The sequence below is a fragment of the Cibotium barometz genome, chromosome 2, assembly GCF_041138505.1.
Source record: "Cibotium barometz isolate CiBa-2024 chromosome 2, ASM4113850v1, whole genome shotgun sequence".
NCBI lineage: Eukaryota > Viridiplantae > Streptophyta > Polypodiopsida > Cyatheales > Cibotiaceae > Cibotium > Cibotium barometz.
In genome coordinates this window covers 20,870,849-20,897,134 of record NC_141047.1, presented here as the reverse complement: position 1 = coordinate 20,897,134, position 26,286 = coordinate 20,870,849, and the positions used below count along the sequence as shown (strand labels likewise).

Sequence of the window (26,286 nt, the reverse complement as noted above, 5' to 3'; positions counted from 1 at the left end):
TTTACACGCTACCCAAGAAAAACCTAAAACATGGCCAGCCGCCCAAATTTTTAAGTTGCAAAAAAGTCAAGTTTGCAAGGTGTTGCAAATGTGAGAATGTAGCAAATGTTTGCAAACGTTTGCTAACCTATGCAAACGAGAATGTTTGCAACTATGACAGCAAGGGTGTTATCAAAATTCTTGGCATAGTGGTAGATGTCGTCCAAAGAATGAATACGGTTCCGTAGAACCTCATTCTGATAATTTGGAGGTAGTCCGAATAGATAAAGCATATACACCAACACATGAGGCTCCTCAAGGGTCTTACAACGGTTCTCCAGGTCTTTGAATTCCTCCGAATAGTTGTCTAGGCTCTTTTTCCCCATCTCCAATTTGAACAACTTACGAAAGTTTTCAATTTTGTTGATCAAAACAAACTGTTGCTTAAACACCTCCTGAAAATCAGCCCATGTTGTTGGCTTTTCACGAAGGTCCTTCCACCAGGCAAACGCCTTATGCTGAAGCATAATTTGAATTTGACTAATACGCTGAGCATTAGTGTATCTGTACAGATCAAAAAAGGCGGTCCACTTCGCAAGCCAGCTATCTAAGTAAAACTCCTAACACTCTTTCTTCTCACCGGAAAACGATTCCGGATGAAAAGGCACTTGTAGAGGAGGAGGATTACTAGCTGAAGCTTGGGGAGCCTAGGAGCGTAGCTCCGTGAGCCGTCGTCGTAGATCAAGCGCAGTGGCATACAAAGTATCCACTTGTGGAGATGCAAGAGGTTGAGGAATAGGAGAAGGTTGTGTCCAAGGTAGAGGAGGTTGTACATAACCCGTATACTGAGAATATGGAGTAGCAAACTGTGAAAAAGCATGTAAAAAATTGGGATCCACACCTGTCTGTAAAGCGGGTATGGGTTGTCCCACATACTGAGGGAACATTGTGGTATACTGAGTTTAACTGTATCACCACCTTGCATAGGAGCAATAGATATTGTAGTTACTCCAAGTTGAGGTGCTGCAGGAGAGGCTGACAAAGGTCTAGACACCTCCACAGATGAAACCAAGGTACCCATGTATTCAGCCATGAATCTGTCCAGAAAGAGTACTTGTAAAGAGAGTAAAGGTTTGAGGTGGTGGTGTAAACTTTTGTAAACAGGCGAGGGCAGAAGTGATGCACAAGAAGGAAACCAAGAGCAGGCAGTTCAGGGTGTCAAAAAGCACAAATTCTGGTCGACTACAGAATTCTGTGTGCTTAAATGACCAAACACCCCAAAAAAGCACACTTGAATCCAAAAATAGCATCTCAGATGTACGCCCACCAAAAAAGCTCCAAATTGACCTGTTTTTTGGCAAAAAGCACCATGTGTGCTTTTTTTACACACTCCACACACCTATCTGCCGTATACGGAGTACTCGACCCTTACTGATATGTGCCCATATTCTGGCCATCCAGCCCAGTTATGGGGCGTCCCCCTTCACACCCGGGCATGCCCACACATGGGTACCACGACCACACATGGGCAATAACACAGGACAGTCAGAATCGGCTCACAGCAGTGCTTCTCCCCTCTCTCTGTGCTCTGAACAGAGCCCATATAACCTTCTCTACATGTCTAAACCTCCACGCATGCTGATCTCTTCACACCCCTCTTTTCTTCTGTTCATGGCGACCAGCAGGGCTGTTCACAGCAGGTGTAGGTCGACCTCAGATCTATGCATACCACTCGTAGACAGGGTGACCAGCCCACATAGAAACCCTAATAGTTCAGCCATGGAGAACAAGCTATGGGATGAAACCTAGAGATGCAAAAGCACGGGTATAGACAGAAGGTTTTAGGGCAAAAATCCCCCGCACAAAACTCAAAAAAGCAACAAAAGGACGATGCTTTTCTCTCTGCTTTTTCACATGGATATGAAGTTCTTTGCAAAACTCCCACACATCCAACCACACCGATCTTCTCCCTTGAGCCCGGTTACTCCCCGCCTTCCGTCCAAGCATCCCATACCACCCAGACCTTGGAAAGCAAAAAAGCAACTTGACGACTTAAGCTCTGGAAGATCCAGGTGATGGATTTTCTGCTCTCCTCCTTTCGGAGATTTCCAAGCTTAATCCAAGCAGGTATGGCTCTGATACCAAATAAACCGTGAGATTAAGCATATGCATAGAAACATAAGGACATAGCATCTAGCTCACCGCCCAACCATAGAGCCATTCAGGCTCACTCCGAGCATAGGGGGACAGTAGCATCCGAGACATGGCTCCACGTGCAAAGTCCCTGGCATCCCATACCACGAGTACACACCCATCGGATGTAAGCACGGAGTAGTCTCAAGGCCTCGAGTCCAGGTCTAAGGAGCTCTCTCTCAAAACTGACCCATAAAGTGACTTATATAGGCCTCCTATAAACCAAGAGCCAAATATAGCACATGTCTCATAAAAGCCACTAATCCCCCCACTTAAGATGCCTAACCCAGGCTATGGTTAACCCAACCCAAGGGTCTTAACCTTGGTTAGCTCTGGGACGTAACACTCTCCATGGCAAATGCAGACTCCCCATGTTGTACATCCAATACATGGTTGGAACTAGCCCTTGTTCTTCCTGTCAGCGGGGTTGAAATTTTGCTATCGTGCAAGGTTTTGAACAACCATCTAGGCACAGATTTGGCTCCCTGTATGGTTGTTGCTCTTCCCTAACAACATCTTCAACCTTTTCCATAAAAGGGGGCTGATTTGCTGGTTGTTCCATATGTCTTACATCTTGTTCAACTTGAGGCATATCCTGAATAGGGGCTAGCTGAACTAAATCCCCACTAATGGCTATGGGCCTGTATCATGACTTTTATACAAGCTGAGCATGGGCTGAACTGAATTTTCAGCAAATACCACATCTCTACTGACAAAAATCCGGCATGTCACTAGATTATAGAGATGGTATCCCTTGCTCTCATGATATCCCGTGTACAAGTTTTCAAAGCAATGAAATTGTCTACCTTTGGGCTATACAAATCTCGTGTGTTACCCTTTGGTGTCACCAATGTCACTGCCACATTTAACAGGATGATGGATAGAATCTTCCGAGCCCTTCGAAAATTCAGAGGTACTTTCTTTGATGATATCCTGACAAAGAAAGTAATGGGATTTAGGTGGGCCAAGATGGAGAAAGAAGCTTGTGAGACTTTGAAGTTTTATGCCAGTAAAGCATCGATATTGATTTTTCTAGATTGTCAAAGTTGTTTATTGTAGAATGTGATGCTTGAGGCGATTGTATTGGTGCAGTCTTAAACCAAGAAGGGCATGTAGTTGCTTATGAAAGCACAAGATTACAAAATTTGGAAAAGAATGCTCCCACCTGTGAAAACGAGTTAATGGCCGTCATCCATGCTTTGAAGATTCGGAAGCATTACCTCTTGGGTGGTGAGTTTATTATCAAAATAGACCAAGCCTCAGGTATTTTCTATCTCAGCCTAAGATCTCTGAAAAGCATCTTAGATGGGCCAACTATTTGGCACAATTTCATTTTCGGATTATCACACACCTAGGAAAGAAAATAAGGCATCTGATGCCTTGTCAAGAAGACCCTAGGTACATGCTGTCTTCATAATCTGTCATACAGATTTCACTGTTATGAGGGATGTGTATGCTTTTGATGAAGATTTGGGACAAATTGCAGCACGGTGATATAGTGACTTCTTATGCCATCAAGGATGGATTTTTGTTAATGTAAGACAGGTTACGTGTGACAAAGGATGGAGGAATGTCATGCTTCTTCTTACATGGCTCATCGTGGTATTTTAGCCACAACTCAAGCCTTGGAGATGTATTTATTTTGGCCAAGTATGAGAAGAGAATGTCATGCTCCTCCTTACATGGCTTATCGTGGTATTTTAGCCACAACTCAAGCCTTGGAGATGTATTTCTTTTGGCTAAGTATGAGAAGAGATATTGAGTAGTATATTAGGGAATGCTTGATTTGCCAAAGGTCAAATTCGATCAACAGAAACTAGTTGGACTTCTGCAGCCACTGCCAATTCCCAACCAGCCTTGGAAAAGTATTGCTATGGATTTCATTTTTGATTTGCCAAAGTCAGCCAATGGAAATGATGGGATATGGACCATCATTGACAAGTTCAACAAGCAGGCCTATTTTATTCCAGTGAAGAAAACTATCAAGGCAGAGCATATGGCCATCCAGCGAATCTTGTAGCATCATGGATTACCACAATCTATTGTGGGAGACAGAGATCCGAGAACTGCCAGTCTTTTCTGGAGGGCTATCTTTGATAACATGGGTACAAAGTTGGCTTTCTCTTCTTCTTATCATCCCCAAAGAGATGGACAGAGTGAGATAGCAAATCTCACCATCTTGGATATGTTGAAGTGTTACTCCTATTTTATTCTAGTGAAGAAAACTATCAAGGCAGAGCATATGGCCATCCAATGAATCTTGTAGCATCATGGATTGCCACAATCCATTGTGGGAGATAGAGATATGAGAACTACTAGTCTTTGCTGTAGGGCTATCTTTGATAACATGGGTACAAAGCTGCCTTTTTCTTCTTCTTGTCATCCCCAAACAAATGGACAAAGTGAGATAGCAAATCTCACCATCTTGGATATGTTGAAGTGTTACTGCTATGAGGCCAAAGTACAATGGGAGAAGTTCCTACCATTGGTAGAATATGCTCACAATAATACAGTACACACTTCTACAGGTAAAACTCTATTTGAGATCATTTATGGCAAGCCACTCTTGTTACCTGTACTTAGAACCAAAGAAGAAATTTTCCACACAGATGAGTTCGGGTGAGATATGGATACAGCTTTTACTCAAGTCGCAGAGCAATACAAAGGTCTCAAGCCAAATAGAAGAAAGCAGCTGATAAGTATAGAAGAACTCTTACTTTTGAGGAAGGAGATTGGGTTTGGTTAAAGTTTGATAAAACTAGACTAAAAAAATCTAAAGAAAAAGAGCACCAAATTCCTAAATTAGCTGCTAGAAACTATGGACCTTTTCAAATCAACATGTGATGTTTGTTACAAGTTGCAACTTCCAGATCATTAGAGGATTCATAAATGCCTTCCATGTTAACCTTGTGAAACCCTATGCAGGACCACCTCTAGTGGAGCATGCTATAGCCATCGGAAGTGGATGAATAGGAAGAGATATTGTAACCATATCAGATTATCTTCCACATGGTTAGGAAGAAAGGAAGGAACATCACCAGAAAATTCCTCCTGAAGTTCCAAAACTATTCTCACATGGATGCTAGAAGAGTATTTCAAGGATTATCTTGAAATACTCACAGCTTATGAAGAAGCCGTCGGGCCAGAAGCACTTGATTCATTGTCTTGAGGCCAAGACAGATTCTAAGGGCGAGGTATGTGACCAACCTCCTACTTTGTTCTTCAAATTGATCATTGTCTTGCTCAAAACTGTTCCATATGTGAGTTGGTAGTTACCAGATAGCTCATGGAGCATGAATTGTGATTTGTTTATCTTTTGAGTAGATAATTAAGCTAGAAAGCTCATTTCTATTTATGGGTGGACATTGGCCTGAACGCCCAAAGTTTTCAGTTGGGTGGTCATAGACCAGTTGTGTGGTCATAGACTAGATGCCGAGATGATTGGAATTAGCACTTGGATGGTCAAATTGCCCAAATTGCCTAGATGAGTGATAAGTGGTTTCGAAGGCGAAACCAAATGCTCAAATCATTTGAACAAACTATGAACATGTGAATCTTTACAACGAAGCCTTTTTGGACCCATGATGGAAATTCCATTCATGTCAAAGGATCAAGACTTACTAAAGCAACTTTGTCAAATTCTTTACGAGTTGGGATAGGTTATGGAAGACTCACCTCTTAAATTAAGACTTGTGGCATCTAGAATGGGACATGTGGCATGTCACCATTTGGTCCTTTCTTCTGCTGTAAACCGTCCGGTGGACATCGGACATTAGAGTGGAGAGATGAGAACGGGGGATTTCCAAGAATCACAGGGTGACGAACACCTGTATAAAGCCAGAATTGGATAAAGGATTGTGAGAGCATTACTCAAAAAGTTTCTGTGCGGGATTTGGACATCGGATGTGTGTTTTGCAGGACTTCTTCCCTTATGAATGGTTTATAAGGTTATCTCTTCACACTGATTTAAGTGCATGGATATTTTATGGGCTTTGAGCGTACACAATGGGTGGACCTGAATTTTAGCCTTTGGACACACACAAAGTAGGCGCCCAAATCTCTTGGTCAATTTATGCTTATTATATATGTTCATGGCGGCTGTTTTCTTCTCCACGTTTTGGGAAAACGTGAGCAACACAAAAAGGTGCTTTTGTTATTCTTGGCTCAAGCCTATGCTATTGATAGGCCAGTCAACCTCTTTTGGAGGGGGGGCTCATGCATAAGAAGGGATCTCTCTCTCTCTCTCTCTCTCTCTCTCTCTCATATGCGCATGTATACAGTGTACACTGGCTGATAGCTGCCGTGTACTTTTTCTGCTGGCCGCCTCCAAGCTGTCAAAAAGCAGGCCGTACAGCAGCTATCCACTCTCTCCTTTCTCTTGTTTTGGAGCTGCCTGCCTACAGTGGAGACAACAGGCCGACAACTGCTGGTAGTTCCTCTTTTGCTGGCCACCTCCAAGCTGCTGGCCGCCTGCTGGCTGTACTGTAGCAACTGTACGTTCACGCATGTGATAGCTCTTTCTGGTCGACAGCTGTTTGTGAATCTCTTTCTGGTCGCTTACAGGTTGGCTGACAGCAGGCTGCGTATTGGTTTTTGCTGGTCGCCTACAGGATACACGCCGTACAACATCTATTTCTCTCTCTACCTCTTGCTCGACTGGTTGATGCTGAGGTGTAGGCAGTACAACAAGCTGGTTATCAGCTGGTTCTCGAGCAAAAACAGTCCCTACAGTGCTCGGTTGTATATGGAAGTCTCTGGCTTCAGGCTTGTGGAAATCTGGTGTTGAGAAACACCCTCATCTCTCATATTGTAACACTTTGTAGTAGAAACAGTATTTTGAAAGGGGGGTCGGCCTGTTCCGGCCTCAGTGCTGTGTAGTGTCTATTTATTTCCTTTTGTTTAGTGTTTGCATCTTTGTGGGTCTAAATCTGTGTTTGGAGTCGTGCCCGATTGGTTACATGGCATCTAGAACGAGACAAGTGTCCCTACACTTGTCAATTAAAGTAGCTACTTGTCATTTGGAGCTTACTCTTTCCATTCTAGAGCATTGAAGCCTCAAACTGATAAATTGGAGCACTCCCTCTTCATTTGAAAGGCACTTCTCATCTATTGTAAAGGTTTAGGCACTTTGTGCCCATGGTTTGATTCAATAGATTCCTGCAAAAGGGGGAGGGGCCTGTTCCCCTCTCAGTGAGGTCTTGTTTCTCTTTTCTCTTAATCCTACTTTCTTTCATTATTTGTGATTGTTGATTAAGTGGGTTTGTTACAGTTAGTTCATCAATTTTGTCACTTTCACGTGTCCCTGCGTTACACATGGAGTGTGGGATGGGCACCCAGTGAGTGGGAGGTGACCCCCCACTTGGCAAAGGGTGGGTGTGGGCACTCAAGTGGGCATGCACGATTCTTTTCTCCCTCTCTGCAAGCTTGATCGCCATCTTTTTAGCACACAAGCTCTCCATCATTTTTGCTCATACAGTAGGCTGCACTCATTCATTTGTAGAACAAAGCACATATCAACTGATCCTACATGCAATGAAAGCGTGGAAAATAAAGGACATAAATAGTCCAAAGGCACCCCTACTATCTTCACTTCTCTTGAGTTCAGTCTTTTGTGGAAGGGAAGACTGGTTAGATAGAGTGGGGACCTGTCTAGCAACGCGTACCTCTCCAACTAGCCCATGTGGGTGTGCGCACCTCAAGATTCTTGATTTTCCAAAATTCTTGTGGAACCTTTCTTTTCTAGGTCATATTTTAGGAAGATGCATCTTCGGCTCTTAGAGGTTGCACCTCTAGATATCTTGCATGTGCATAAAGCATTCACATCCAAATCCTTTCAATTGCAATATTGTAGGTTTCTCACTAGAGTACGATGTGGTGTCATGCCTTCCACTATGTTTGTTTCGCCTCTTATGAGGATGTGGATGGCACTATATACGATGTAGACTTCAAAGGCAGGGGGATTCCTGAGCATATTCTTGGCCATTTCACAGATTGATCAAATTCTTGCACTTTGGGACCACATTTAGAGTGGCTTATGAGTAATTGTGAGCTCTGCCTGATCCCATGCTACATTGCAGTAAGCATAAAAGTCCTCTCTTCTCCTTACCCACCCCACCCCCTCCCCTCCCTTTCTCCCCGCTTCCCCCCCTCTTCCCTCTTCCTGCCTCTAATTTTCATCACTGTGATCTTGCTTATAGATTGTTCCAAAACTGAACATTTTTAAAGAAGGCAGAGTGTGTTGTCTTAAACTGGTATACAATATGGATTCCTTTTGACAGATGAAAGCACCCCGGCTTTTGCAAGCTGTGTTTGCTGCAGCTGGAGACTATTACTTGTTTAGGCTTACAAGACACTACTGGGGAGAGCGTGCTGCACGGTGGGCTGTATCCTGTAGGCATTTTGCTCAAATGCAGGTTTTTGCAGTGTAGCAATGTCAATACTAGACACATCAAGCCTTCCATTGTGTGCTTGTTGCATGTGGGTATTGTTTGTCATGACAGCTCCTATTTTAGCTTCCAACTCTGTTAGGATGCAGACTATCTTCTGAAAACCTGTGAGATTGTACTTCTAAATCAGACTACTAGATTTTTTGTCAGCTGAGCAACTGGTTCACTTTCTTCTGCATGGTGCGCACATTCTCAAACTGCTTAGAGACGGTGCTGACTTCGGCTGCATTATACTATTGGCTTACTGGAAAGAAAGCTTCAAACAATACATTCTTTTATCCAGTTACAGCACGCCAAGTGGCTCTCTTCCTTGCTGCTTTGGCATGTACCGTGAGACCAACCAGTGCAATTGTCTGGGTATACATTGGATTGATTGAATTATTTCAAACCGACAAGAAACTACGGCTTTTGCTCGAAGTGTTTGCAATAGGGTATTTACAAACTCTATTTTCCAGCATTTGAAGTAATTGTGTCTAGTGCAGTGCTATAGCCTATTACTATTATCTCACTTTGTAGCTTCTTTATACTGCTCTTGCCAGGGCTGTCACACTTGGGGCAAGTTGTCTGGTGGACCAGTGGATGTACGGCAAATGGATATTTGTACCCCTGAACTTTTTGAAATTCAATTTTCTGACTTCGGGTGGTGATTATTATGGTACACACCCATGGCATTGGTATTTCTCACAAGGTTTTCCAGCAATGGTTTTGACGTTTATGCCTTTGTCACTACTTGGGATATGGTGGTCCAAACAGTGGCAAATTGCAGGTCTAATAGGATGGGTTTTAAGCCTATACAGCTTCTTGGGACATAAAGAGTTCAGGTAAGACATCATAGCTTCAACTAGTGAGTTATTAGTTGTTTGAATTTCATTGCTTTGGAAGTTCATCATGTAATAAAAGGCTTGTTGCCAAAATTAAGACAAGATGTCTTGAGCTGGCAAAATTAGTCTGCTCAACTTTGAGTTTGAAACCATTATTGGCATGAGAAAGAGAAAAGATCTTGTTAATTTCTACTAAAGACCCAATTGGCCTATGAGACCAAAAAGTGTTGCATAGGTTCCATGTGTAAACTGGGAACAAGACTGTCACTTCTCTAGAACCTGGTACAAAATCCCCTCCCCCCCCCCAAAGCTCCATGGCCGAGAGATCCTGCACGCTCCTTGGTAACCCCAGACTACGGCATGGATCCTTGATCTCTTGTGTCTAATAAGTGACCCTAGGTCCCTTATATAGTAATAACCTCGCTATAAGTGGCCTGCATTTATTCATAAAGCTTTCATGCTTTATGAATAAGCTGTCTTGTTTAATTTATAAGCTTTTAGTCATTATTAGCCCTAGGCTATTATTTATAAGCTCATAGCCAATCTAGACCTCTTCTTACTAGTGCCCTTAGCTGACGTGTGAACCCTCCAGGTCCCCACACCCTTGGCTAAAATCCTTAACGCTTATCATAGGTTAATCCTAACCCTAATCTTGGGTTAGTCCACGTGTTCCCGCCCTAGCCCTAGGCCGGTCGGGACGTAACATACTTCCCCCCTTAATTTAATTCACGTCCTCGCAAATGCATAAGGAGAACAAGATTTTGTAAGCAAATCCTCAGATCCGAACATCTATCCATAGCATCTACTCAAGTCTACTGCCTCTTATCTAAGTGAGTGTAAGACTCCTCTTGCAAAACTTGCTATTAAGATCTAATTGCTTACAATCAATCCAACTCTCCTCCAAAAGTTGAATCCCAATAGGACAACCAATCACAATGTGCAACAAGCTCTACCATAACAACCCTAGCAGAGACCCATAGCACAACTCGTCAATCCTACCAAATGGCATCTTGCATAAGTTGTCAGCAAACACTAGTTCATTTAATGCACAAACAAGTCCTAATGTAGTTCCAATGTGTTTTCACATAACTAGTAGATACTCATCTCTACTTTAGGGGAGCATAAAACTTCCCATCAAATTCTGCGTATCTCCCATGTGCTTGAAAGCCTGAAGATCACATGTCCTAATGTAATTCCAATGTGTTTTTGCATAACCAGTAGATATTCATGTCTACTTTAGGGTAGCATAAAACTTTTCATTAAATTTTGCATGTCCCATGTGCTCCATATAACTTTCAAACAATCTTGCATATGTCCTCGAATAATGTGAGGACAACATACAATTGTATAATAAATTCCATCCCTAACATGTTAGTGGGTTACGCCTTATTGAACAGGTCTATTACTCCATGAGTAACTTGACTAACTTATCATGTCACTCTTTTTCTCAACTCCCTAAATTGGGAATGAAAATGTCCTCATGTAGAGGCCCTTCTTCCAAAGGCAAACAAGGGAGTATAACATCATATGTGGAGTTACATCCACTACTGAGCGATCCTGAATCTTGGATACACAACCTGGCCTTAGGCACTTAGTCCTAGATGGAGAAGTTTCAAACTTCTTTTCTCTCTCATGTACAATTCCGAGGTTGCCTCATGCATCAATATCACTTGGCCATAGTTGTTTCTTGTACCGGTACGAACCCATTCATATCATACGGTTCGTACGGTACGAGTTTTTTTTTTGGGGGTTTTTGTTTTTCCCCAATTTTTTTTTCCAAATGCTTAAAAAAATATAGAAACCCTGCTTAACGACGATCCCAAATGCCCGCAATACTTCGCAACTTTCATGTCCACTCAGTATTCCATATGGGGTTGTTGAGAGACCTAAAAAATCTGGCAAGGCAGATTGGTAGTGTACACTTGATTGGTAGGATGAGAGAATCTTGCTACATCACTTGGAGATCCCTGGTATAGGTAGGCTAGACAGTTCGATTCTCAAGTTATGTACAAGGGAGAAGTTTTGGACATGGCCATTTTGATCTAGAGAGGAGTCCCTAAACCTATCACCCTTGATGTACTGCTCGTATTTATGCAAGGACGGTCCCTTAGTCATAAGCGCTACATTGGGAGACCTTTGGTATTGCATTACCCATCCAGGTTCTTTTTTGGAGACAATCGGGAGATCCAACTCGGAGAGACACATATCCATGTTTTGGTTCCTCAAGCACTGTAGACTCCTCCCCTCCCAACCTTCCCTCACATTCAAGCTTGAAGCTCCATAGGTTGTAAGTGTAAAAAAGAAAACCGTATTTTATCGTACGGTATCCGAAAATTTCATATCGTACCAAAAATTCTCGTACGGTATCGTATTTTTGTACCGTGACAACTATGCACTTGGCCATCACGAGAGAGTATGTGAGGAGTCACCTTGTTGGTGACATATCATGCTTAGACAACCAAGAAAGTTCCTTATCTTGTTGTCACTCATAGACTAGCATTGCCCCTCATAGTTACCATAGATTAACTATGCCCAAGCATAGAGTGTTCCAAACAAGAAACCCGCGAAGCCTTAGGAGCTCCTACATTAGAATACACTCCATATGGCGTCCCATACCACCAGAGCACACCCCACATAAAACCCCGTTAAGCACGATCATAGGTGGAATAGCCAACTTTCCCCCCACAACCCAGCCTTGAAGCAATCGAATTTCCCCTGAACACCAAGGTCAAACCTTAGGTCAACCTGAGGGTCAATCCAATCCATGCAAAATCAAGGATAAAAAAGCACTGTATCATGGGCTCCCGTAGTCAGCACAATTGGCTGTCTATAAGCCTTTTGGAAACCTTGGCCTATGCATCTCCGAGTATGACCAACTCCACAAGACTGCTTGACTTGGGAGTCGGCACCATGCCCTAGGTTATGACACTCCGACAAGACTGCCTGCCTCTAGCCACCTAGTGACTATCCGAAACACCCAAGGGTTCATGGTAAATCTTGTATGTTTCCACATCTTTTAAAAAAGCCATGTCTACTAATGTAGAAAGCATGCAAGACAAAAAAGTCCATCACAGTTCGGCAAAGACCTTGAAAATTTAACATCTTAGGGATTTTACAAAAAAAAAGTACTTGAAAACATTGGTGTGTCTAGGAATGGCTCAATAGTTCTTGACACCATTGGACAACCTGATGGCCATCTGCCGGTGAAGGCATGGAGCACCCATGAACTTGGGCTTTGACGTCATCCTCCCTTGTGGGATATTCGATATCATGCTCCTGACGAGCTTGTAATTGCGTAACTGGTGGTGGACAAAATCCAAGCCATCTTTGTGGCTTCACGTTCTCAAAATCACCATCATTGAGACTGACTCTACGTCGTTACTATTGACGGACTTCATTGAGATACTGCCCATTGATTCCACATAAATACTTCCCTTTGAATCCATAAAGGCTCGCCAAACTTGCAACTTTTTTGGAAAAAGGAGTAGCATGCAAGCGCAAATGCTGGTCTGCTCAGCCTTCTGTACGCTCAGCCTTCTGTACTGCCGTGGCTAGGGTTTCCTTGCCTTGCCCCATGGCTGACCTTCAACTCGCAGCCAAGCCCTGGCTGCTGGCCTTAATGGCTACCAAGTTGGCGGCCTGTCTTGCTGCATGTTACCTCTTCCTATTCGTTGCCGAGGCCATGAGTAGTTTTCTCTCTGCCGAGGAGACCGGGCTTCAGGGATGGAGGAGCTGTTGGAGCAGCTTTCCTTGCAGGAGATGTGGGGAATCTATAGAGATTTGCGGAGGCGATTGAGGTTTTCTACTGCACATTAGGAGCACAGATCAACTGGCACAAGTCATGTGGTTTTTGGGTAGGCTCAGCACCCACCCAGACTTGGCAACCAATTGAGGATTTCCAGTGGATCCCGAGGGGCACTCTAGTTCGATATCTCGATTGCCATTGTGGCATTCATATCCCTCCTGAGCAGCAACTCGCTTTGCTTCTTCTGAGTATTCAGAAGAAGCTTCTATATTGGAGCTCAGCTAGGCTCTCCCTAGCAGGCAGGGTGGTGGTGGCGAACCAGGTACTTCTTGCCACCATGTGGTACATCACTTCGTGCTAGGCCTTTTCTCGGGCATGTATTGGCTAGATACAGCGTTTGATCCGGAATTTCTTATGGGCCAGAAGTGATGGGAGGCCAGCCAGGGCCAAGGTGTCATGGAGAGTGATTATTCAGCCACGTCACAGAGGGGGGCTAGGCCTCATCGACCCGGCTATTCAGAGCCGCGCCTTGCTCGGCAAGCTGATTGTTAGAGGCCTCCTTTCTGGTAGGGAGCCTTGAAAGGATTTCCTATCAGCCCGGATTTCAGCCTGCACTTCGAGTCTTGGGGGCCCTTGGCCATAGAGTACTAGATGGATCTTCACAGAGATGCGAGCCTGTGGTTTTAGCTTGGCTTTTGAGGACAGATTTGCAGCTAGCTTACTTCGTGCTTGGGAGCACCTTAGGCCTGTAGATAGCTCCCAAAGGAGTGGCTATAGCAGCCTTTGGTCTGGAACCCCCTAAACCGTTTACCTAGTGGCCACATGCTAGGGGCCCGACCACATGTTTCTTGGGGCGCCTTGAGCATGGGACCAGCCAGGTCTCTTGGAGATTGGATCGCCCATAGGCAGTTACCCCCGGAGGTACATGAGAGAGGCCTGACAGGGATACGGGGTAGAGATAGGCTCAGCATCGACATCAACTTAGCTATCCCTCAGGAGTAGTTGACTCCCCCAAACCCGACCCCCTCCCCCCCCCTCCTCCCAGTCTGGCTAGGCATGTTTACCAGACATGATATCCTCGTGGCGGTCCACAGAGCAGATGAGGACAGTGGTCTGCTCACTTTTTCTATTGGATCCCATGGCAGACTAGAGAGATCTGAGTTTCATTCGGAGGATTTCAATGGATGCACCTTGCAGGGTGAGGGTGATTGGTTTTCGAGCACAGGAATGGCACATAGATCCAGCACCCGCCAAGGTGGCTAGGGAGAGATTATGGCGAGTATGGATCTGGGAGTGCCGACCTCTCACCACGCGCCTTCAATGGGACCCGAGAGAGTGGACTTGGCATGATCGGGAGGAGACTCTGGACGCCCCCGTCTTTGCATTTATTTTGCGGCTAGGCCGCAGGATCCAGATGCCTAAAATAAATGGCACACTGGCTGTCACGAGCCTGGACATTTCCCAGTGTGAAAGGAGTCTAGTGGACTCCAGGATGTCTAAATATTTGGAAAGTACAAGCTTTGGGAATGGGGGATTATCCTAGAATACAAAGGACCACACTCCTAAAATTTAGGAGAGTTGCTATTTTTGGCCCGACTCCGATGGAAATTTTGTTCGTGTCATTACATTTGGAATTGAGCAGATACCAAGAGTTGGCAAAGTGCCTTTGACAGAATATCTACCAGTTGGGATTTTTTTAGAGATGGCCCTAGTCCCCCAGGCACCCGCCGCGAGTTTCATTGGTATCAGAGCATAGGCTTTCTTGGAAGCGGAGGCTTCCTTCTATCAATAAGGAAGAGAAAAGAGCTCAAGTGGGGACCACACTTACCATCATTGCTGTTAAGCATGGCCAGCCGTTTCATAGCTTATGAAGCAAGAGCATGAGCATGAGCAGTAGACAGCTTGTTGATCTAAGGATTTATGAATTCACAAAATTTATCTTGGAAGTATGGAGTTGGCTTTATGTGCACACGTTTAGCACTCTTTCCATATGGATATTGTGGATTCTATTATCAAGCTTACAAGCAAGCTATATGGAGATATATCTCAGGATATCTTAAGGATATGGTGACGAGATATTTCTTTTGGCTTCATGACCAACTTGGCAAAGAAAAGCTAAGTATACTTTGAGTTTGCAAAGTTGGTGCTTTTGCTATTTACTATGAAGTGTTTTTGATGTTCACCGACCCTTGTATAGCCATGCAAGGAGAAAGGTGGTGTTGTTTGCCTTGAGATGGTTTCAGGGAAACATTGTTTATGGCTCCCTTTATGGGGATGGATTATATCTATGGAGATTTCTTTCTTGGACGAGATTTATATAGATACTGGGCTTCACAAGCAATTTCTATGGACGAATTTGTCCCAGTGTTTAGAGAAGAAATATTTGGATATCTCATGAATATGATGCTTTTATGGATTGTTTAATGGCTATGATTAAATGCTGAAATGTTTAATCATGCTCATGGTCAAGTGATGCATGCCCACTCCCGTGCTTCCTGGGCGAGTTTCATTGGTATCATGGAAGGGAACATGGGCACTTTAGAGGGTAGTGTCGAGCACAACATGCCGTGTGTAGTGTTCTCTTGTCCTACGTGCTCTCTTGAAGATTGTTTCTACCATGTGTGGGTGGAACAATAGAGAGCAGATGGAAGGGAACATTGGCATTTCAGAGGGTAGTGTCGAGCACAACATGCCGTGTGTAGTGTTCTCTTATCCTACGTGCTCTCTTGAAGATTGTTTCTACCAAATCTGGGTAGAACAATAGAGAGCAGATGGAAGGGAACATGGGCACTTGAGAGGATAGTGTGAGTTGGTGGCCGAAATGCCTATAAACTATGTGTAGCAGAAATGCTTATGGAACACTAGGTTATCTATGCCTGCCAGTGATTGTTTTATCTTGTTACTTGAGCCCACCTCTCATCCAAGGTGTGTGGTCAGAGTACCAACACGGAGTGCAAGTGGTAAAGTGGACATGACGCCTGGTTGGCATGGGACTTATGTCTATGCCAAGGGTCATGTGGACCGATGTCTTGTTGGCAGGAGACTTATTTTGTCTCGCCCATTTACTTGGGACATGATTATGATATCTGGACTTATGGGACTGTTTTGTCTCGCCCATTTATTTGGGACATGGATTTATTTATTTTTTAAAGCCATATTAGAATCACTATCTCCCCATACAGAGGCCAAGAGGTTCATTGTTCATCTCACCATGCATGTGGATTCATGTTGGGATTGTGAGAGGGCAATTCAATGAACACTCCACCATACACGTGGATTCGTGCTGCGATTGTGGAGTGAGTGTTTCATTGTTTCCACACCATGCTTGTTGATCAGAGTTGGGATTGTATGGGAACTGTTGGGATTGGGAGAAAGGATTGCCAGAACTGTCGAGAACCAGCTTTTCTGTCACCATGGTTTGTGCTCTTCAATGGCACCAGTTTGTGTGCATAGCACATGTTTCTGTGCGAGGCACTAGTTTCTTGTGCATGGCACTTATTTAAGTGTCTTAGCACCTGGTTGGTGATTTTCATTGGCATATGATTATCTCATTGATATTGGTGATTGAGACACAATCGGCTCTTGTGCCTGTGTCTAGCATATCTTCCATGGAATTCTCGCCCATTTATTTTGGGACATGATTTTGATATTGGTATTATGGAGACTTATTTAGTCTCACCCATTTCTTTGGGACATGGATTCTTCAATTATATTAGATTTTTGAGACTGTCTTGTCTCACCCACTTGATGGGACATGATTATATCTTGAATATATGGCTTGAAGCTTAAAGTTGCGGACAACTTTTAAGAAGTTGGGGAGGATGTCACCAGCCTGGACATTTCCCAATATGAAAGGAGTCTGGTGGACTCCAGGATGTCTAAATATTTGGAAAGTACAAGCTTTGGGAATGGGGAATTATCCTAGAATACAAAGGACCACACTCCTAAAATTTAGGAGAGTTGCTATTTTTGGCCTGACTCCGATGGAAATTCTGTTCGCGTCATTACATCTGGAATTGAGCAGATACCAAGAGTTGGCAAAGTGCCTTTGACAGAATGTCTACCAGTTGGGATATTTTTAGAGATAAAGTTTATGGAAGGACCCATCTCTTAGATTGGGACATGTGGCAAGAAAGTGGACCAAAGTGAGACAAGTGGCTTGACACTTGTTAGAAAGTGGATCAAAGTGAGACAAGTGGCCTCATACTTGTCACTTCAGCTATTGTGTGGCTCTCCACTTGTCATTGTAGCCTTCTCTTGCCATTTTAGCTCATGGGAGGCCCAAATCTATAAATTGGAGCCCTCTCTCTTCATTAAGAGAGGCTCTCTTGCTGCACACTAGCCTCTACCACCGTTACAGGCTGCCCTAATGATGGCTACTCTCTCTCTCTCTCTCTCTCTCTCTCTCTCACTTGAAGGCTGCCCATGAAGAATACCAGCTGTTGGGGACTGTTTTGGAGGTTTCCATCGCGAAGAAATACTGAAGGCAAGGGTATTTAATCATTTATTATGATTAAATACTGAAGAAATACTGAAGGCAAGGGTATTTAATCATTTATTATGATTTCTAGTCATTGTACTTGTTGTACTAGCCTTTGTACTTACTGTACCAGCCATTGTACTAGTACCAGTCCTTATACTTGTTGTACTTGCTCTACCACCCATTGTACCGGCTATACGAGCTTCTGTACTTGCTGTACCAGCCACTGTACCTATTGTACTAGTCACTTACATGCTGTACCAGCATTTGTACTTGTTGTACCAGCCACCGTACCGGCTGTACCAGCCACTGTACCTGCTATACCAGCCATTGTACCGGCTGTACCAGCCATTGTACCTGCTGTACCGGCTGAATGGAGAATTGTACTTGCTGTACTAGCTCTATTGCATGAAGACCCGTGGTTTTTGGGGAAGAATCAGTACACACACGGAGGTATATGGATTATGTTGTTGGCTCGGCATTTCTACAGCCTATGTTCCGGCTTGGTTGCCTCGTGTTGGGCTGTGTTATGTATGGCATTTGTATATGGATAATCCGGCATCTCCCGTGGGGAGAGTAAGGCCCTCAAAGCTTGTACATGATATTATTCTCCTTGGGTAATAAAATACTCTAAGGGGAGGGGGGGGGGGTCGGCCGATTCCGCCGGCCTCTATGCGGTGTCACACAGGCAAGCTTCATTTTCAGCATTTGTGGATATTTTGTCCAGCTTTTATGTTTTATGCAAAGTGATCATGGATATGTGTTAAGGCTGTGGCCATGTTTAAATGTTTTAATATGCTTTGATGGTATCGACAAGTATGTCAAAGGCCCTAGTCTCCCGGCCCCCGGGCACCCGCCACGAGTTTCACTGGCAATAGCAGCACATTGGCAGTCTTCTCAGGGCCTCTCACAATGCTTCCTTTCCGATTTCTGGAAGAGACTATGGGATAGCTTTCAGCCTAGAAAGATCACCCTCTTTCTTTGGTTGATGACACACAGGAGTTTGGCGGTCGGTACTTGGCTGGGAGTTGGAGGTCGGCCAACAGCTTGCCCGCAGTGCGGCCATCCCTAAGAGTCTTAGAGACATTGCCTTTGGGATTACCCGAAGGCTCAGCAGATTTGGAAGCGGATTCTTTGCATCTTCACTATGGACAGGTCATCAACTTGGATCATTACATGGGGCACTGTCGCTTGGGCCACAGAGACTGGAGTGGCCAGGGCTTATGAGGAGGATAGGGAAGGGCTAGGCCTTCAGGTCTCTCACCATCGTATTGCATCAGTACTAGTCACAGCCCCACCTACACGCGACTGGCGACTAGGCTCATGCCAGAGATGGGAGATTTGTAGTAGCATAGCAGCCTGGCACATTTGGCGTGCTAGATGCAGTGAGGCCATCGAGGGTATCCACACTCCGCCGGCTGAGAGTTGAGACCATCAAGAGCATATGGCTTGAGATCATTTACACCCTTCGTGGTCAGTGGGGGAAGTTACAAGGAGGTTCTGACCACATGCGGAAGTGGCGGGAAGCTTTCTTGAGGCTTTGGAGGCTTGGCCCTTTCCTCACAAATAGAGGCGGTGACTCCATTTGGCATTATAGACCCCTTATGATCTTGTGATTCTCGCCCTTAAATGAGGCGAGTCTGTATTTAGCCCTTCATGGTTGTATCTAGCCCTTTGTGGCTGTTTTTTCTTTAACTAATAGAAGGATCTTTTTCCCGGAAAAAAAGAAAGAAAGAGAGTATATGAAGTAGCCCTCACTTGGCTGTAAACACTCTCATCAAAAGGCTCTCCAACATCATACATGCTCAATTTTAGCCTTTGGCTCCATCGGAGTAGAGATGGGCTTACAATCTTGAAACCCAAATTTGCGCAACAACTTTTGAATGTACTTTGATTGTTGTACATAAATCCCAACATCTGTCTGCACAAATTATATGCCCAAATAATAATGCAACAATCCCAAATCTGTTATCTCAAATGATGTTTGCAATTCAGCTTTGAATGTTGAAATTCTCTCCATATCATTCCTAGTTAGCAACATGTCATCCACATAAAGAATGAGCATAATCAAAGTGCCATGATCCTCTTTCACATAGAGGGTGCTCTTTGTTGGACTATTGCGAAAACCCTGCCTATCAAATAAGTATGTATCTTCTCATACCAAGCTTGAGGAGCTTGTTTGAGACTATAAAGTGCTTTTTGAAGCTTGCATACTTTGTTTTCATGACCATGCATCACAAAACCAATGGGCTGATTTACATAAACTTCTTCTTGCAAATCCCCATTTAGTAAAGCTTATGATAGTGAATCTCTTATCTTGTAGAGCCTATCCAAGACCAAGAACATGTAGGCAAACCTGGTCTTGGATGGTCTCACCATATCCAAAGGGCTATGGCTCCGAAAGATGGCAAGAGCCTGATGCTTCTTGCGGAAGAAGGTGGTGATCTTTACAGCATCTGCAACAATGGGCTGCACCCAAACAAGCTTCCCAATGTCTTCCATAAGTAAATCAAGACAATGGGCAGCACATGGAGTTCACACTATATGTGGAAACTCTGCCTCGACCATTTGACCCATTGCCTTGGAGTTAGAGGCGTTGTCGGTCACCACCTGCACAACATTGTCCTCCCCAACCGCAAGGATAGCCTGTCGAATGTGGCCATAAATGAACTCCCCTGTGATCCTGTCGCCTGCTCTCCCTGCATCCACGGCACACAAGAAATAGGTGCCCAAGCAAGATGACACAAGGATATTGATTATGTGCCTCTTGCGAATGTCTGCCCACCCATCTGAAATAATAGTGCATCCAAACTCCTGCCAACCTGCTTTCACAGGTGTGAGCGCCTTGTCTATCAAGGCCTTCTGCTCATCCAACATGGATGTACGCATCTTCGTATACTGAAGACCTGTCCATGTCTCAGTAGGCCCTACCTGCGCAATTGCTTTCACCATTCTTTTCCATTGGTCTGTCCTTAACACATTGAAGGATATATTACACTCAATAAGAGTGCGACAAATCTCCATTTCTGCCACCCTTTGCCGCTCTTTTACCCAAGCTTGTGATGAGATACAAGAACGCAGAGTGGATTGCTTTGATGCCTCCCCTGTACCTCTCGCATCTTGTGGCAGGAGGTCCTCATCATCAGCAATACGTGCCCTCTTCCTGCCTGTGGTGGATTGGGCTGAAGCCGAAAGACTTTCACCCTCATCTACTGTACCTGAACCTGTAACATCTCCAATAAAAGCATCATGGAGAGCATCTTGCGTACTTTCACCACCTCTAACACTGCTTGCACCACCCATTGCAGGACAATTCTCCGCAATCAATTGGTCCCTCATAGCTTGTGGTATTTTATCACATGGACCACATTGATTGGTGCACCCGATACCTGTCATGTGCTTGATGACGCGAGTTATGGTGCTAGTGTACTGCTCCCCGCAATACTTGCATGCCCATAGCCGAGTACCTGACCCTTGCTGAGAAGGGGTGTTAACAACCCTCAGGACATTGGTGTGGATTGCCCAGTTCGGGTTAGTCTTGCGCGGCATGATGAAGCCTGGGCGTGAGAGAGAGCGAAGAAGAGCGAAGAAGCTACTCTGCAGAGTTTTGCAGGTACACACGATTGTGCAAGTATTCACATGGACCCAAAATTTGGTCGCTTAATGCCCAAAATCTGGTCGCTTATCCGCAAGCGCATGGTCGCCACACACGTTTCGCCACGCCACGCCATTTATTAATTTTTTTTTAAAAATCCGTACGGATCCGTACAGTACGGTACAGTACCGTACCGTACGGCTGTACGGATCCGTATGTACGTACGGAATCAACCTTGATAAGGACAAGGCAAGTGGGGGAGCCTCGGTGACTCGCCTCAGCCCTAAAGAGCGTCACGCCAAGATGGCTGCTAGACAATGCTTTTATTGTGACTCCACTGAGCACATAATGAAGGATTGCCCAAAGACCCGGGAGGAGCAATCTGAGGAGGAGGCTTCTTCAAAACTGGAGGATGAGTGGGAAGGAGATGCATGTTTGCGCGTCTCAGCTTTTTTCATTTCTCGGGTTGAGCACACGTCCAAGGTGCTTCATTGCATCAGGCCAGAGGTACGAACAGAGGAAGTTTTCAGCGAGATCTTCGAGAGAGTTTTCACAGTTGCTGTTTGCACTCACTGGAGAATCTTTGGCTTAAGTGGCAATCACTTCAGTTTTTGGGGTTGTTTAGGAGGACTCTTCTCACTTGCCGTTTGCATTGGGTGGAGTATCTTTTGTGTTTGATGCCATGGAGGCACCATAGGAGGACATATCATCAGATTTGTCTTCATTATGGGAGGATAGGCCAGTTGGTGTATCTTCACAGTAAAGGGATCTCTTGGAGACTATATCAACAACAGCCAGGGTTTTGACTTCGGTGTATGAGCAGACGTATTACTTGGAATATGTTCCTCAGGACATGGGTGGTTTAGACATACAAGTGTCAAGTAGTACTGATGGATACAGATTTGGTGCAACGTTTCTAAGGAGAATGGTTCTGAGTTCTGCTTTCTTCCTTCAGGGTGCATTGGAGACGGTGCAAGCAGTTCTTGTTCGATACATTAGTGGTTGGAGTTTGGAGAGAAGGGTTTTGCTCGGCCATTCTCTAGGTGTTCTTCTTGTGGGCTACCAAAGGATACTCAGAGGTTTGTAGTGCTTTTTCATGCACAGATGGACTGATTGAGAGTGCTTGATCAAGTGGAAGTTGGTCATCCATAAGTTTCTTTGCAGGTCTTCGTGCTGACTTGGCGAGGATGGAATGTGAGCCTTTGCAGTGGACACAAAGTGGTCTCACAGTGTTCAGGATCTTGGGTCTCTTGGATGAGCTTTGCTTGGATCTTTTCCTTTTATGGAAGGGTACTTTACATGGACACCGTGCCACTGAGGATAGCTACAAGCCTACAATGCAAGTAGGGGAGAATGCGACACACCTACGAGTATGTAGGGCAGAGCATAGCAGTTGACGGAAAGGGTCGGATAGCACAAGTGACACGTGGCAATGATGATGTGTCAATGGTGATGTGGCAATCATGTACAGCTGGCCAACAGCTACCATTGGCCGACTAGGAGCATTGGTGCATATATATACGTGGGTCACCAAATCGTCATATTCATTTGCTTTCCTCAATGTTGTATTTCACAAAGCATTTCTCTGTAGGCGAAGTGATGGCCAGGAGTGAATAGTAGGTCACGAGGCTGTGATTTGACTTCTTCATTTTGAGCCACATCTTGTACTTGAATTTCAGTTGTATTACTTCTTTCTTTAAAATAATGAAACATATAACAATGATCTTAGAAACTCCATGTAGAAAGCTTTTCACCTCTTTCACAAATTACAAACAACCTTATACATAATACAAAGCAATAGTCTTGTGTGCGTTGTATGCGTGATTCTGCTGCACTCTTCTTTCTACCTCTAGAAAGCCCTAGCACATATGCGAGAGTGTTTTACATGGGAGTGCCATGGTTGCCTACTTAAACTTGACCTGGTTATGCATGGGAACTAACGCTACATGCAAGACCCATGCATAGGACCCTAAAGCACATGCACAAAGCTGATAGGGAATGCACACAAACCCTAATTTTGTTGCCTATGCAAAATACAAACCCTAATTTGCTATGCAAACTGAAATTGGGCTGAAAATGCTGATGCAAGGGCTGAATTAATGCAAAAGTGGGAAACCATAATTTAGGTGTGCAAACCTTAATTTTAGCAACCCTAGTTCAGTATGCAAAAAACTCTACCTAAGGATTGCCCTAGGTTGAGATTCTAGTGTTACGTGCATCGTGGGAGCGTGAGCTTGATTAATGCTAGGCAAGAGATTAACGCTAATCCTTCTTAACTTGCAAAACCACAGAAGTCAAGATAAGACAAGAGATGTAACCCTAATCTATTGTATATTGCTGAATGCTCATATATATAATGGTTCTTGGATCTAGATTTAGATATGGTTCATGCATGCTAACCTATGTTCGTGCTCTACAGATGCTTGCGCTCTTGCCTAGAGCTGCCTCTATGCATGGGTTCTTGTCAATACCCGAGAGATGCTTGAATGGGGGTTGAAACCTCCTTTATACATGGTTCAAAGTCGGCTGCTTGCTGGTTGCTTTAGGTTGGCCAGCACTTTACAGATCTAAAAACGTCATTAAAAACTTCATCAAACGTGTTCGTACTGTACCCCAGCCCCCAAAGCTGTCCCATCCATGGGCGCCTGTCATGTGGCACTCAGAGATGTGATGCACGTGTGTGTGTGTGTGTGTGTGTGTGAGAGAGAGAGAGAGAGAGAGAGAGAGAGAGAGAGAGAGAGAGAGAGAGCTTTGTTCTTATTCTTCTTTATATTTTTGTATATTCGTGTTTATATTTATTATTATCTTTATGTTTAATCCATTTTGAAGTCCATTTTACCTACGTTTACTCTCTGAAGCCAACTCTGTCTTGAATCACAGATTTGTCTTACCAATCCTACCATTGGGGTTGATGTTTGCTGGCTATGCCTTGGCTAGCATGCAGCAATCTGGTGAAAACCAGCCCTTCAAATCAGCACCAAAAACATATGAAGCAGGCAAGCTCGCAAAGTCAGTCACAAACAAAATGGATGACGAGGCTGCTGGAATCACTGAACGGGGCAAAAAACAGTTCTGGTATCTCGCAACTGTCGTGGGCTTGCTGGCAACTAATATACCAACAGCTTTGTATACATCACTAGTGCATCAGGTTGGAGTTCTTATCCAGGTGTGATGTAGATTTGTAGGAGTGTCTGATGGAGTATAAATGTGCAAGTTCCTGTGCGCATGTGTGTGTCAGTGCCCATGTATTGCTCATTGTCCGAGTTGCCCCTACCCATGTCCATGTCCGTGCATGCCTTCGTATGTATGAAGTCAAATTGTCCAATCCTCACTCTTTGAAATCATGGAAAATACTGTTTGCAGAGAGGCAATGAGGCTGTGATGCACTATTTGTCTAAGGAGATAGCTCATGGGCATGCGAAGAGTGTAATGTTTTTGATGCCTTGTCATAGCACGCCATACTATTCCTTTCTTCATGTCAACATCACCATGCGTTTCCTTGATTGCACTCCGAGGTAAGCCATCAGCACCTATGTGTTTCCTTCAATTTAATGTAATTCAAATACTATTTTATTACTATATTTCTTCTTCTTTTCAGTGATGAAACTGGATATGTGGATGAATCTGATCGCTTCCTAGCTGAACCCGAGGATTTTGTATTTGAAATGTTCAAAGATCAATTGCAGCTACCTTCTCACTTGGTCTTATTTGATTCTATTGAGCACAAGCTGTCACCTTTCTTAAGAAAACATGGCTATAAGCAGGTCTGTTTTATACACAGCACGCAGTACACACGTCATGCACACGCACACAGCTCTCCATATCTTATCTTTACAAACAATAGGGAAACAATAATATGACATCTGAAGCTGATTTTGTCATGAGTTTGCAGGCTGCAAAGATTTTCCATGCACATCTGGCTGTGGACCGTGGCCTGCAAAGCAATGTTCTTGTATATCATTTGGAAGGTTCGAGCCTGGGTTGATATCATGGCAAAGACCAGTCTGTATCTCAATTATAGGTAATGAAGAGCATGTGGGAAAACTTTTGAAATTGTCAGAGCATAAGCATATGAGCATTCAAGAAATGGCTCCAGTTGAGGCAATTATGAGCACACGAGAAGCTTGAATGACTGTCAGAGGACATGGATGGCTCAGTACACGTTTTTCTATTATCTAGTGCTGAGCAGTCAATGTTCAAATTTCGCACATAGTATTCACAAAATGGCCATCTTGTCCTGCAACATTAACCTTTTTTAAGGCTAGTTTACCTTCCTTAGGGCTAATCTCAAATTTTGAACATAGTATTCACAAAATAGCCCTCTTGTCCTGCAACATTAACCTTTTTCAGGGCTAGTTTCTTAAGGATAGTTTCTGTGATGAGCACGGAAACAAAAAATTCTGGCAACCGCTGGCAAATCTGTGGGGCAAGAAAAGTGCTAATTTGTTTAAGGTAGCTTTGTGAACCAAAATTTCACATCATATAGTACCTTCGGTAAGTAGTCCAATTTGATTTAACACTTGCCCTCGAGTATTCATACAATGATCTTGCAACCTATAAGTACTTTGAAGCTTTCATACCATAAGCTCTATCTTTAATATTAGGCTGCAATCTGAATGTTGTTGTGTTGATTGTGAGCATACTTTGCTATTCACTTTCGCAATCAAACGAGTAGGTTATGTAGTCATTGTGATCTGATATTCAGTTAATTAGTATTAGATATTTTTGATGTTAGGAATAAACATAACAATGTAAAGTGATTTTTCTGCATCTCATTGATATAATTGTCCTTTGTGAGGTGATAGTCATTGAAATTGCAAGAAATGCTTTAACTTGTGGAGGGGGGGTGCCTTTGAGACAGGAACAATACACTTACACTTCTTAATCTTACCGAGGGTTATCATCTTCAGGAAAAAGCTCAATCAACCACTAACTAGGAAAAAAAAAAGAGGCATGATTGTGGGCTTTGTTCATTGATCTTCATGGTTTTCTTATGTTGGTAGTGAAATACTTTGGGTTTGAATGAA

General features: G+C 43.9%; 1 protein-coding gene across 10 annotated transcripts in view; it reads left to right on the top strand.

Moving 5' to 3' along the window:
* LOC147640798 (Alg9-like mannosyltransferase family) overlaps positions 1 to 25,892 on the top strand; it is a 52,095-nt gene extending 26,203 nt beyond the window's left edge. For 3 of the 10 annotated variants that reach the window (XM_086815276.1, XM_086815266.1, XM_086815291.1), the window contains 7 exons: positions 8,451 to 8,555; positions 8,757 to 9,049; positions 9,158 to 9,439; positions 24,140 to 24,425; positions 24,623 to 24,774; positions 24,858 to 25,023; positions 25,152 to 25,892. In XM_086815276.1, the coding sequence (XP_086671402.1) occupies positions 8,451 to 8,555; positions 8,757 to 9,049; positions 9,158 to 9,439; positions 24,140 to 24,425; positions 24,623 to 24,774; positions 24,858 to 25,023; positions 25,152 to 25,244 (1,377 nt within the window). In that variant the 3' untranslated portion in view covers positions 25,245 to 25,892. Of the gene's footprint in view, positions 1 to 5,123; positions 5,367 to 6,976; positions 8,249 to 8,450; positions 8,556 to 8,756; positions 9,050 to 9,157; positions 9,440 to 24,139; positions 24,426 to 24,622; positions 24,775 to 24,857; positions 25,024 to 25,151 lie in introns of those variants that run through there. The other 7 variants (XM_086815278.1, XM_086815273.1, XM_086815274.1 and 4 more) reach the window with 6 other exon arrangements.
* Positions 25,893 to 26,286: the final 394 nt, after the last annotated feature.